This window comes from Pipistrellus kuhlii, unplaced genomic scaffold (genome assembly GCF_014108245.1).
Source record: "Pipistrellus kuhlii isolate mPipKuh1 unplaced genomic scaffold, mPipKuh1.p scaffold_m20_p_10, whole genome shotgun sequence".
Classification (NCBI taxonomy): Eukaryota; Metazoa; Chordata; class Mammalia; order Chiroptera; family Vespertilionidae; genus Pipistrellus; species Pipistrellus kuhlii.
Genome location: NW_023425405.1, coordinates 3,309,943 through 3,323,507, shown reverse-complemented (window position 1 = coordinate 3,323,507; position 13,565 = coordinate 3,309,943). Strand labels below are relative to the sequence as shown.

The following is a 13,565-nucleotide window of genomic DNA, read 5'->3' as shown; positions in this document are numbered from 1 at the left end:
GAAGTTTGAATGCTAATTTTATATGGGACTAATTAACAAATTCATGTTAGTTTTTTTTTTTTGTGTAGCCTACACTTTTTATTGATAAGAAGTAAAACATTCATCTGAATAGCTCAGAAGCATGCAATGGAGAAATGGGAGAAGACGGAAGTTGCTTCTGTTTCCAGTATTTGTTAAATGTTTGTCTTGAAGCTAACATGGTCCTATTAATGATGGATTTTTCATTGCCATCGACATGCTTTTGCAATTTTCCTAGATATCTGCTCTGGGGTCACATGGTAAGTCAATAGTGGTTATAAACCTCTCAGCATCGTGATCAATACCTCTGGCTGACGTAATCTAGATCCCTGGTGTAATTTACAACAAAGGACAGTTTGGGCAGGCCTCTGTTTTATTGCCTCCAATTCACCCACTGAAATATTTCACTGGTTTATGACCGAAGCTATTTCCAATTTTTGATAGATAGGGAATTAAAATAGTCTTGAAGAAAGAGGTTAAATATGAAAAGGAAAAACATTTCATGGTATTGAAAGCAATCAGCATTTCTTCTTTGGGGAATAATGTCAGCACACCTATCCTCTGAAATTGTCTCAAGCACCACAAGAGTGAATCGTGGGCATGTCTAGTCATCCAGATGGATTACAATACGAATGCAGTATTCCTTATCTTTCAAATACACACCATATAACTGGAACAACATTGTACTTACTCTACTTTTTCCTGAGTCTGAATCATTATTAACCATCCATTTGAGCAAAACAAGGAACATAAATAGCAAGGATCCTTGTCTCCTATCATTTTGTCTTTGTGCAACTTTCCATTAACTCAGACAGATCGTTCCCCCATGTCTGCTGTATATTTTAGGTCTGAAGGCTAAACAAGAAAAAAATAAACTAGTCATTGGAAAGGCGATTAAAGACATAGCAGGGAGTTTGTAAAGAGGAAACGGGATGGAGGTTTTCTTCAGGTCTCCCTCTGAGCAGGGGCACAGCCTTGCCATCCTCGAGTCACCATTCTCCTCCTGCACTGCATGTCAGTTCTCAAGGATGAAGTGGGTTCACAGCTCTGTCTGTAGTAGAAAGCAGGAATGAGGTGAGGGATGGGGTAAGAATTTGGATTTAAACATCTATAAGGTCCCTTTCAGACTAAATTTCCCTTTCAATCAATCACTGGCTGGCTACCTTTACCTGGGCTTTTATTGTCTAAGACTGAAGATAATAGTTATATCCCAACTATTGAGCAACTATGGTGTGCCTTTATACACTGTTTCTTAGCCCTCAAATGACTTTTTTGTGGGAAGTAGGTCTAACCTACTTAACATACAAAGAGACTTAAGTTGAGAGAGGTTCAATATTTTGTCCAAGGTAAATCAGAGCTTGATCTATTTGTCTAAGAGGCTTCACTCTGGGAGAAGGATTAAAAACAAAACAAAAAAATAAACGAAGAAGCAAACCTCAAACCTAGCCTGTAGATACATAGATCAGATTGGCGGTAGCCAGTGACAGAGAACTGGAAGGGGGTGTGTGGAAGCAAAGGTGAAAGGGTCAAAGGTACAAACTTTCGGTTATAACCTGTGATGCCTCTTCAAGATAGTTTACAGATCAAAGAAGTGTATCGATATTAAGTGCCAGATACTAGGGGGTATAAATAAAGACAATAAAAATCCTTGTCCTCCAGGGCCACGGAGTCAGATGGACCTTTCTATGAACGTGCACCTCTTTCTGGGAGTGAGGTGGCTGTGTATAAGCATGGACTTCCCTCTCAGTAAAGAATCAACCCCCACTATATTTTATAGGCACTGGTTTAAACTTGGGCCTTACAAAAAAAATATATATATATTTTTTTAATCAGGTTGCTCCAAGTTGCTCCATGATTCTTAGAGGAGTGAAATGTCACCCTTACCATTACAAGAATACTCGCTTTGATGACCGGGGGTAGTTTTCCGGTAACTGGGGCTCCTGAACGGTGGGACCCTGAGTGGATAAGAAGGCCTCTCTCCTCCAACTCCCAGCTAGGTATCTCTGGGCCAACTCCGGGGTGGTAGCTCCCCGTCACACCTTGTGGTCCAAAATGCACGCTGCCAGAGAAGGGCATCATGCTCAAGTAGGAGCAGCGTGCCCTAGCAGTTCAAAATGTGTCAGAGGAACTAGGCAATCTGTCAACTCAGGGCAAAGCCCCCTTAACAAGACAGAGACCCCTGAGACTCAGAAATGCAAATTCTTTTCAGTTGCCCATGCATTAACTTGATTAAGGCTCTCACACGGAGGCGCTTGATGCAGCCAGGTGAAATCAATTGTAGGTTTCCTGCCATTATGTAAATGTAGGTAATCAAGCATGCATAGCAATAAGCAAATCTCAGTGTACAAGGTGATAGATACACCGCTTTATTTTCAATTGTATGAGTTACTAGAACAATAACTATTAACATACAAAGTACCATCAGCTCAACTGCAGGTATAGGCAGTGACAAGTATCTAATTCTTAGAATCCCTCCCACAATCTGTCCAGACACATTAACCGAAGGACACATTTGTAAATAGCACACACGGTTTTCACATTACGGCTTTCTCAAGCATAGACGGTGTGTAGACTTGGTGATGGGTTGTTGTTTCCACAAGTTCTGTGTGTTCTTGATGCATTCCTTTTCTTGACATTGGGAGAGATATTTCTTTCCACAAAGTAGATTTACAATATTCTGTGAACCAGTGTCACTCTGGACACTTTTAAAATAGTAATAATTGAGTTGAAATATCTCTGCAGTACAGTTCCTTGTGTCTTATGGTGAGTTCCATCGTCAAGGAGTTTTTGGTTGTAATCATTCTCTTGCAACAACAGCTCAACTCTACTATTGGGTTCAGTGTAACACCCTCTTCAAAGCTTGCTGAGTGATGTAATGAGGGTGGGGCATACTGGCAATCAGCACATTTCGTTATCATTGCTTACAGCCATTTAAAACCACACTGCTATTAATCCAAGCCTGACATGCCTTTTCTGAAATGTTCACAGTGCAGTATTTTTGTGGCCTAACGAAAGTTTTCTTATGTCATTAAAAATAAACATTTCTATAAAAATAGAATATTTAAAATGTTTACACAGAGAAGACCAGTTTAGAGTATCCTGTGCCATATGCACTATACAGTAGTAAGCACAAAATCTCACAAAACAAAACAGCACAAAAATCCTACCAGAGGAACCGTTATCCAGGTGAAATAGCCAGAACTTACAACTGACCCCCTTTTTCCCCCCTAAAATACTCTTTGCTTAACACAGAACATGTCCTAATGCAAAAACTGGACTTCCCCAAAGTTTTATTGTGTCTATGTGTTTGTGGGATAGAAGCTGCCACTTGAAAACGAGGCTAATATTTCCAGTCCATTGGTCATTTTTTGCCTTAGATATGAGGCAGATTGGAACCAATAAACCTTTTAGACAGATGTATCTTGCTTTAAAAACATGCTAAGTTATCACAAAGTACTTCCTTTACTTCCAGTTGGCATTAAAAAAAAATCACAGGCAAAACATCTAAATGTCTACATTCATTCCATCAGAACAGTATCATTTTCAAACAGTTGATTTTTTTAAAGCAGCTGATTTTTAAATAACAAATATTTCATTAATATTAAACAATTTTATGAAAACCTTCTTAATGCCATCAACTATGTATGTATATACAATACAGAATGGTCCCACAAAATATACAATACATTTTGTGTCCTGCATTGCTTATGGACATTTCTTCAACAAAAGGAATGTGTATCAAAAATGTAGAAGGGAATGTTTGCCCAACATCAATAATAACACATGTCAGTGACTATATAACACATGAACTCTCTTTGAAATTTTAAATGAGTGGCCTGTCCCCAGCTACCTGGGCATCTCCACTTCTGAATTTTCAGTGATCCAGAAGGCCTCAAAACCGATCGCCTCCATTCCCCATATGAAATCAGGTCAGATCCTGATTTTTAAAATTCCAACCTAGAATTCAGGCTTTGGCCTGAATGCAACAGGAGCATCATCAAAGCTGCAGGGTTGCCCTTGGTCACTGGCCTATGGGACCAAGCTTCTGGCTCTGATGCTTTGTCAGGTGACAAATTCCTCAGAATCCAGTCATTTAAGAGCACAATAGAAGGTCCTAGAGTAGCACAATTTTGGCAAAAGCAAACAATATCGGGTGGCCTTTCAATGAGCAGGCAGTGAAAAAAACATTGGTCATGGTGTGGACTGTTGCTTGAACAGTTCTATGATGTTTATCAGAAGGGGGCTGATGGCGTATTCATCTATCAGGTGCCTCCCTCACCATCAACTTTATCTTGAGATGACAACAGGGGAGGGTATGGAGAAACACTTTTGATATTCACGTAAGTAGCGTTCACATGAACATAGTGCTCCCCGATGAACGTAGAGAAGATGGCCGATATCCTGGAGACCAGTTCAGAAAAGGTCGGGCGCATTTCAGCTTTGGGATGCCAGCACTTTAGCATCACTTCATACCTGTTTCAGGAAGGAAGAAGTGCAGTGAGAGACACATCAAGGATAAGAATTTCTGCAAAAGCAAAGAGTATAAGAGCTACAGAAGACGCTCCTGAAATTCTTACTCACAAGGCATCGGGGCAGTATTCGGGTTGTAAGAGCCTTCTGCCTTGCAGCAAGTAAACCGTTATATCGAAGGTGTTGACATCAGGATAGGGAGGTGCCCCCCTTGTCATCAGTTCCCAGAGGAGCACACCGAAGGACCACTAGGCAGACCGTGGGAGAGAGAATCCAGGTGAGAAGTGTGACCACATAAATATGAAAGGCAATCAGTAGGTCTTGATAACGAAACTCGGTTTAGTGTACTCAATGCACATGCTGTTTGGGGCGAACATTTTCTTAAAGGCAAGTAGTAAGCTATACATTTCAGGATTTGTTTAAACCAGAATTGGATAAAGTTTAGGTACAAGTAAATATGAAGTTTTCAAAAAGAATATCTGAAGTCCACATGGGGATTAAGATTTCATCTGTAGTTAGTAAAGTAGGCTTTTAAGTTCTCTTGTAAAAGCAGCACATTCAAAGATTCTATCCTCTTTTTAATGGCTTCAGTACACTTTTAGATTACTAGTAAACGAAGAAAAGTAAGCCTTTTTAGTAAAAGTAAAAAAAGAAAAGTTAAATTTGTGGGATTTTCAAGTGAATGTAAACAGTCAAGAATGTAACCATAAAGCTCTGGGGAGGGAGGGGATGTGTGGGAGGGAGGGAGGGGGGAAAAATCAATAAAATATGTAAAAAAAAAAAAAAAAAAAAGAATGTAACCATACCTAAAATTTAATGTTAAAAGAGAAGACCTAAGTAAAAATCCATATTAAAAATCACAAGTAAAAAACTGCTAGGCAACAAGGCTATTGAAAACTAATTTCAATAAGATATTTGTACTGTAACTTGAAATGTTCAAAGAGTAGATTAATAAAAACAGTTCTATCAATACTTTATAGGGAGATTGCAGGGACATGGAGAGGTTAAGAGATTTGCTAAAATTCTCCATGTCTTAATTCATGTTGGGATGAACATCTAAAAGTTCTTGGCTCTTGGATCTTGAGTGGCCGATTGAACTTGACTAAGTATGCAATTTCTTGATTTAAAGCAGGCAGATTTAAAGCACTATACTTGGAAGAATACCTCAGGTTATACAGTTACCTCCTCCTGGACATGTGCCAAGGTGAGAGGGACACATGAGAGTAAGTCAGCATGTGTAGGTCACCTCTGGGCAGGAGACCCAGAAAATCAGTGCTTAGCAACACTTCCTGGACACTCCACAGACCAAGAGGCACATTTGGAGAGAATGAGGCTCTGAGGATAAAGAAGCTGGGAGAAGGAGAATACAGATAGGACAGGTAGACTAGGAGAACAGAACATTGAGAAGCAAGTGTAGCTCATAATATTCAGCAAGAAAGAGAATAAAAAGACTAGGAGAACAGAACATTGAGAAGCAAGTGTAGCTCATAATATTCAGCAAGAAAGAGAATAAAACACGCCTTTGAACACGGCGGCCAAAAGAAAGAAACTAGGTAGAAAATTTAGTTGCTGATACAAATCTCCATTAATGGCTCTTTTGCCTAAGAGCAAGAACCTTAACAGCCACTGACAGCCTTAATCCAAACAGAAAACAAACTCCTTCCCAGGTGGGAACTAGATAACTTTGCTGTCTTCTGCAGCCTTTCAACATCAAAGTTTTCAAAGCCTGCAAATCTTAGTTCTTTCTGACAACTTAATTGTGTTAACCTTCACGTTCCAAAGTTTGCATTAAAATATAAATCAATTAAACAAGTATCTACTGACTCCTGAGGTGCATAAGTAGGTTACTCCCCAAGTTACTGGATAAGCCCCAAGGCTGATTAAATAGAGTTAAGAATATTAGGCAATTGCCAAAACCGGTTTGGCTCAGTGGATCCCAGGTTCCATTCCAGTCAAGGGTATATACCTTGGTTGTGGGCATATACCTTGAGGGGGTGTGCAGGAGGCAGCTGGTCGATGATTCTCTCTCGTTGATGTTTCTAACTATCTCTTTCCCTTCCTCTCTGTAAAAAAATCAATAAAATATATTAAAAAATATTATGCAATTAACTATCATGTAGAATAATAAAATGTAACAATGGAGCAATAATAGAAAAGAGGTACAAAGTTAGATAACAGTGGGTCACTGAGAGAGGCCTCAGGAAGAAAGTGATAGTAAAGTGGGTGTTGAAAGCAAGGGAGATGTGTTTTACAGGTACATGTAACGGGAGGACAGAGTGTGTTCCCTGTGGGAGTGGGCCAAGGGGTGAGAGCACACATGTGTTTTCACTGAGGTATAAATGTCATAGTCACTGCTGGGTGTGTGGACTAAGGGAGGAGGGACAGGTAAAGCTGAAAGGGGATCATGCTGTGGGGTTTTTGAATGGGGAAAGTGAAATCGATGGGACATGACTAGAGTTGAGCTCCAGGAGGTTGCATCCTGTAAACACTATGCTTTAGACAAATAGGAGACACTGATAAGGTAGAGACCAGTTTTCTGAACAAGAACAGGTAAGGGATACTACTGCATACTGCAACACGGAAGCCTATGAGACTGAACTTCTGAATCAGGGTGGTGGGAGATGGTGTGTGTTATATAATGAGCTGGGCATGAGCATCATGCCTTAAAAAAATAATAATTATTATCTTGCCCTAAATGCTCAGTGGAAAGAGCGTCAGCCTGCGGACTGAAGAGTCCCAGATTCAATTCCGGTCAAGGGCATGTACCTTGATTGTGGGCACATCCCCAGTAGGAGGTGTGCAGGAGGAAGCTAATCAATGTTTCTCTCTCATCTATGTTTCTAACTCTCTGTCCCTCTCCCTTTCTCTCTGTAAAAAATCAAGAAATATATTAAAAATGATTATCTTAACCTTGTAATAACTCTTTTATAAACCTGTAATATAATTGATTTTATAGACGCTTTTTTTTTTTAAAGAAAGTTTGTATTATTGATTTTTAGAGACAGACGAAGGGAGAGGGAGAGAGAGAAACAACATCGATGTTAAAGTGAAACACTGAATGGCTGTCTCCTGCATGCCCGCTACTGGAGGTGGAACCCACAACCCAAGCATGTGCGCTGACTGGAATCCAGCCCCCGAGGCCTCTTGATGCACGGGTTGTAAGTAACTGCCTAAAACTGGAACGAACGCAACCAACTGAGCCACACCGGCCAGGGTTAAAGGTGCTTTAAGGGTGAGGAAACTAAAGTTCTGAGAGGCTGATTACTTGCCTATGCTAAGGTCTCCCTGACCAATAGCCTAGGCCAGTGGTCGGCAAACTGAGGCTTGTGAGTCACACACGGCTCTCGAGCCATGGTTTGCCGCTCTGTGGACTAATGAGTTTGCCGACCACTGGCCTACGCTATAGGTTTGTCTGAAGGCAAATTCACAAAGGGTTGAGAGTTGGTAAATTTCTGAGCAATAATTTGGATTCAGAGGAGAGCTGGAGGACTCATGAGAGGAAAGAGAATAGCAGTTGCTGGGCAAAGCCCTCCCCGCTGATAGCTTTGGACTGACAGGGTGACAAGGGGAGGGGCAGTGAAGAAGGAGCATGATGTTGACCAAGAGAGAAGATGGGGGGACGGGAGACAGAGAGAGAGAGGGAGAGGGAGGTGTAAATGAGTATGCACCAGAAGTGATGGGAACAAGTCAGTTTTAGTTTTAAGACAGGAAAGCTCTATCATTCACACTGCCTGTGCGAATAGTCAAGCCACTTGGAACATCTGAGCACCAGAAGTAAGCTCATCTGAAGAATCTCTGTCCAACTTCATCAAATCAGTAAAGATCAAAGCAGTTATTAGATGTGAGGGATTGTTATAAGTTGCAAAAAATTATAGAAAAAGATCCCTGCTGAGGTACGTAAGGTATAGGGAGAGCCAAATGTGTGCGTTCAAGAGTAGGTCAATTGAGATACAATTTAATTTGTGAAAAACCACAACAAAAAAAATGGGTAAATTGATAACTTTTTAATAAAATTTAAACTTCTACTCTTTAAAAGATAGTAAAATAATGAAAAGGAAAGCTACATGCTAGAAAAAAAAATATATCTCAATAATCCTGTATAATAAAAGGCTAATTACTAATTAGCAATTAGACTGAATGGCGGAACTGGAACAACCAAACAACCAGCCGCTATGATGTGCACTAGCCACCAGGGGGTATGCAGAAAACATGGCAGGCATCAGCTGTGGTGGGATGCTGGAGCAAGTGAGTGGGGCACCAGACCAAGGAGGGCACCAGTTGCTGTTTCAGTAACCTCTGGTGGTTACTGAAAATTCTTTGTTCCCATGCTGTGGTCCCTCCCGGCACTTGCACTTGCTGCTGGCACCAGTCCTGCTTGCACCCACTGCTGGTACCCTGTGCTGGTCCTGATCGCTCAGCGCCATCAGCAGGTGTGAGTGGCAGCTGATGGCCCTGATTACCCCTGAGGGCTTCTCCACCTCCTCCTGCTCCTGAGAGGCAATCAGGGCAGCAGCCACTGCTTGCACTGGCCCCAATTGCTCTGTGCCATCAGTGGGTGCAAGCAGGGCCAACAGACAGAGGTCTTGGGCCATGGCAGGAGGGGTTGTGCAGGGGCATGAAGGATGGGTCAAGACCTGCACCTGTGCCTACCACAGCCTCATAGTTCCTTTCAAGATGCATGAATTCATGCACTGGGCCCTTCATTCAATAATAAAAAGTAACCCAATTAAAAAAAAACAACAAAACCAGAAAATAAATTCTAAAACTTAAACAAATGGGCAAAAGTTTTGAGCAGGAATTTTACTAATGGAGGCAGAAGAATGTCAAAGAAGTACATGAAAAGATGCTCAATATCATTAGCCATTAGGCAAATGCAGATGAAGAAGAAATTGAGACACCACTATGATCTATTTGAATAGCTAAAATCCCCCAAACTGACAATGGCAAGTGCTGGGAAGAATGCTGAGCTGAAACTTATATATTCCTGGTAAGAATATGAAATGATACAGCCTGTGTAGAAAAACAGGTGGCAGCTCCTCATAAAGTTAAATATAACACTTATCTTACCACTCAGTAATCCTACTTCTAGATATTTACCCAAAAGAAATAAAAATTATGTTCACACAAAAACCTTTAAGCAAATGTTAAGGCAGTTATAATTACATGTAAGTAACTGCCTAAAACTGGAACAAACCCAAATGTCCTTCAGATGGTAAATGTATAAACAAAATGTGGTACATTTGTACAATGCAATACCTCTCAGAAATAAAAAGGAGCGAATCGGTCTATGAAAAACAGTATGAAGGGCCCTTAAAACATTAAAGACAGAACAACCATATGGTCAAGTAATCTCGTTTCTGGGTGTATAACCAAAAGAAGTGAGAAAGGACCTTGAAGAGACACTTGCATACCCATGTTCAAAGCAACATTATTCCAATAACCAAGAAACCTAAGTGTCCACTGACAGATGGACAAAGCAAATGTGGCACATTCATACGATGGAATATTATTTACCCTTCAAAAGAAGGAGATCCTGTTATGTGCTACAACCCAGATGAACCTGGAGGACATTACACTAAGTGACATAATCCAGTCACAACAAGCTAAATAACACATGGTTCTCCTTACATGAGGTGCCTAACGCAGTCATACTCTTCGGAACAGAAAGTAGAATGGTGGTTGCCAAGAGGATAGGGGGAGGGGAAAATGGGAAGTTGTCCAGAGGACACAGAATTTCAGTTTTACAAGATGAAGAGATCCTGTAATGTGCATGTAATGAACATTATTGTACCGCACCCTTAAAGATGATTGTGTATTTTTTTACAATAAAAAAGGAAGTGAACTACTGATACACTGATACTACTGACGTAACATGAATGACCCTTAAGTGCGTTATGCGAAGTGAAAGGAGACAGACTTGAGGACATTCTAGGAAAAGGTAAAACTATAGACACAGAAAACGGGCCAGTGGTTCCCAGGTAGTAGGGGCTGACCACAAAGGGGCACCTGTTCTACATCCTGGTTATGGTGCCGCTGGTAGTCACATAACTGGATGGTCCAGGCTCTCCCGTTTGCTTCCCAAGGACCGCTATGATCTAGTATGAAGATATTTTTCTCAATTTTATTCTCATAATTCCACTTTGTGTCCTCCTGGTTCACAGGTCGATGCTCAATCACTGAGTCACACCGACTGGGCTAAAATCATCAGTATTAAGTAATACTTTTATCCCACCTGGGTTTATCAGTCAAGTAAGATCATGTTATCTATGTTGCAAAATTTGTCAGCAAAATACCCAACTGGGTATAATAAAATTTTCATAAGTAATCTAAACTTAATTGTCAGGAGCAAGCAAATTAAATAAGTGTAATGATATAGGAAGTTTCTTTTATGTTAAATCTTTTTTAAAATATATTTTATTTACTTTTTTACAGAGAGGAGGGGAGAGGGATAGAGAGTTAAAAACATCGATGAGAGAGAAACATCAATCAGCTGCCTCCTGCACACCTCCTATTGGGGATGTGTCCACAACCAAGGTACATGCCCGTGACCTGAATCAAACCTGGGACCTTTCAGTCCACAGACCAACACTCTATCCACTGAGTCAAACCAGTTAGGGCTATGTTAACTCTTTAGCAATAATTATACAGGGTGGGAGCAAAAGTAGGCTTACAGTTGTGAGTACACAAAATACAGAGTTTATTCTTGTACTATTATTTATTAATTATTATATTATTTTCCATACAAGCAACTCTAAACCACCTTTTGCCACACCTTGTATTGTATGTGAACTTAAATAGCATTCTCAATCTCTTTGTAACTTGAAGCTTTAGAGTTTTATGAAGTTAAATAATAAAAATTATTGAATATCTAGAAATTTCCAAATAACATAAAATACTGAAACAGTAACTGTTAGATAAGTCTAAGGTAACCTACTATTGACCTCTTATTAAAGAGAAACTAAATGATACATTTAGATCTGTTAATAAAAACATTTTGTGCTTTGCCAATAAAAGAACCTATGTTTTTAAAGGTTAAGAAATAGATTAATAAATTTGCCAATAAAAAATGCTAGTTACTTACATTTTGCCTTAGAATTAAGGTTCTAAGGGTTACAAATTTTAATTAATATGGAAGGAAATGATGTGAGTTTTTAGAAAGGAAGGCATTAAGCATGGAAATACATTTTTGGGGAATTAGTAGAAGGTGATTTGTCCTAAAAAAAAAAAGGTTGGTTATTTCAAATTGAGTAAGAAGAGACAAACTAAGAGGGACTAGGAAAGCTGTAGAAGTTTTGTGGAAAAGGAACCCTGAGAAAGAAAATTTTAAGTATGATTAAAATAGATTTAATAGAGTAAGTTAATTTAAGTAGCCACAATAAGCTAATCCAGAATTAGAGTTTTTTGTTTGTTTGTTTGTTTAAATTTCTTTATTGATTAAGGTATTACATGAGTTTGGTTCTTTTTCATGCTATCAAAAATAACAAAGTTTTTATATATTGTTCTGCTCCTGATGAGATGTTTTCTACCTACAAAGCAGGGAAAAAGCAAACATTATGCTCATACAGACTATGTATCTGGAAACTAAAAAATATTTTCAATGGAATGTAAAATGATTTTATTCTTCTAACCATGAACTCTGACCCCTTTCAGCAGGAAGGAGTCAGAAAGGTCTTCCCCCTTCTTCCTCAACATTGAGAAATGATTAAAAAAAAGAGGGAAGGGGAGAGGGAGGAATTGAAACTGAGGGTCCTTATGACTTTGATTAAATTTAGCTTTAAACTCTAGCTCTAGAAATCATATTTATTTCTCTTTCTATACCCTTAAAAGACCTAGCCTTTGCCTGGATAATCAGCAACCCCGAAGCAGCAGAAGACAATAGCCTGGATCTGACTAATGATCACAAAGTCTGGACTCTGGCAGGCTAAAGATAACTTCTTCACCTATATTGTGTTTCAGTTCCTAGGCTCGAAGGTGGAACCATTTCCTGGCTACTTTCCCAAGAATCCAGACAGAGGGACACAGGAGCAGACTTCAGAATTGTCTTTAAGACCTGAAGAAATGATTTTTTATCATTACCTTATCTCCAACCAATCAGCTTCCAGCATGACCCCAAGCTCTCACAGTATCTTGAGATTTTCCCTATGTAATCTGTAACCTACATGCCATCAGCAAGTTTTGGCTTTTGAGCATTTGCTCCTGTTCTCCTGGATGATACCATCTATTGCTATATATAAAAGCCTAAGCGACTGTTATAACCAAATGACTGGAACAACTGGTCGATCAGTCACTATGATGTGCACTGACCACAAGGGGGCAGACACCCAATGCAGGAGCCACCCCTGGTAATCAGTGCACTCCCATAGCAAACCTTCCCTGTAACCTCCCCCGTCCCAAGTCCAGCAGGCCCCATCTGGTAGGCCTCGGATGACCTGGACCCGATCAGGACTGGGCGAGACAGACCTGATAGGCCATGATCACTGGCCAGGCCCAGGGACCCCACCCATGCATGAATATCATGCACCGGGCCTCTAGTTCATAATAAAATAGCCAAGTATTTCTACACTGCAGTTCTCAGGGTCTAGTGCTTGGCTCTACTAGCACAAAGTGGATGAGCTTTTTCTTTTTTGTAACCATTTCAAGCACTGTCTTTCCCTCCAGGTGGAAGGGCATGTGGCTCTCTAGGTGAGTGTCAGTATTCAGGCGCATGCCTTTCAAAGCTGGCTCTGTGAGAGGAGGATGGCCTTTGCAAATAAAGGAGAGCGTGTATCTAGCTAGGTGCAGGAATAATGACTTCATTGCTAGACCTGCCTCCATCATAGCTTCCAGATCTCTCAAGGTGGAATTCTTGCTGCCATGAAGTAGTGAGCTATGAGTGGCTGGGCTAAACCTAGTCTACTTTGTGTGAGTTTTGATGGACATATCCTGTCTTCCCCCCTGAGCGAAAGCTTCTGGAGGACAGGGTTCACACTTGGTTCAGCTTTGGGCTTCCTAAGGATCTAGCATCTGCCAGACAAATATTTTTGAATAAATGAATTTATAAAAACATACTATCAATACGGTTGCAATGACCCTGGTTA

At 40.2% G+C, this 13,565-nt stretch overlaps 1 protein-coding gene across 2 annotated transcripts in view; it reads right to left on the bottom strand.

The window, feature by feature from the left end:
- Positions 1-3,244: 3,244 nt before the first annotated feature.
- Positions 3,245-13,565, bottom strand: part of MET (MET proto-oncogene, receptor tyrosine kinase) — a 132,618-nt gene continuing 122,297 nt past the window's right edge. For both annotated transcript variants that reach the window (XM_036424977.2, XM_045576185.1), the window contains exons 20-21: positions 4,600-4,736; positions 3,245-4,491 (exon numbers count right to left, since the gene is read on the bottom strand). In XM_036424977.2, coding sequence (XP_036280870.1) covers positions 4,281-4,491; positions 4,600-4,736 — 348 coding nt within the window. In that variant the 3' untranslated portion in view covers positions 3,245-4,280. The remainder of the gene's footprint in view (positions 4,492-4,599; positions 4,737-13,565) is intronic.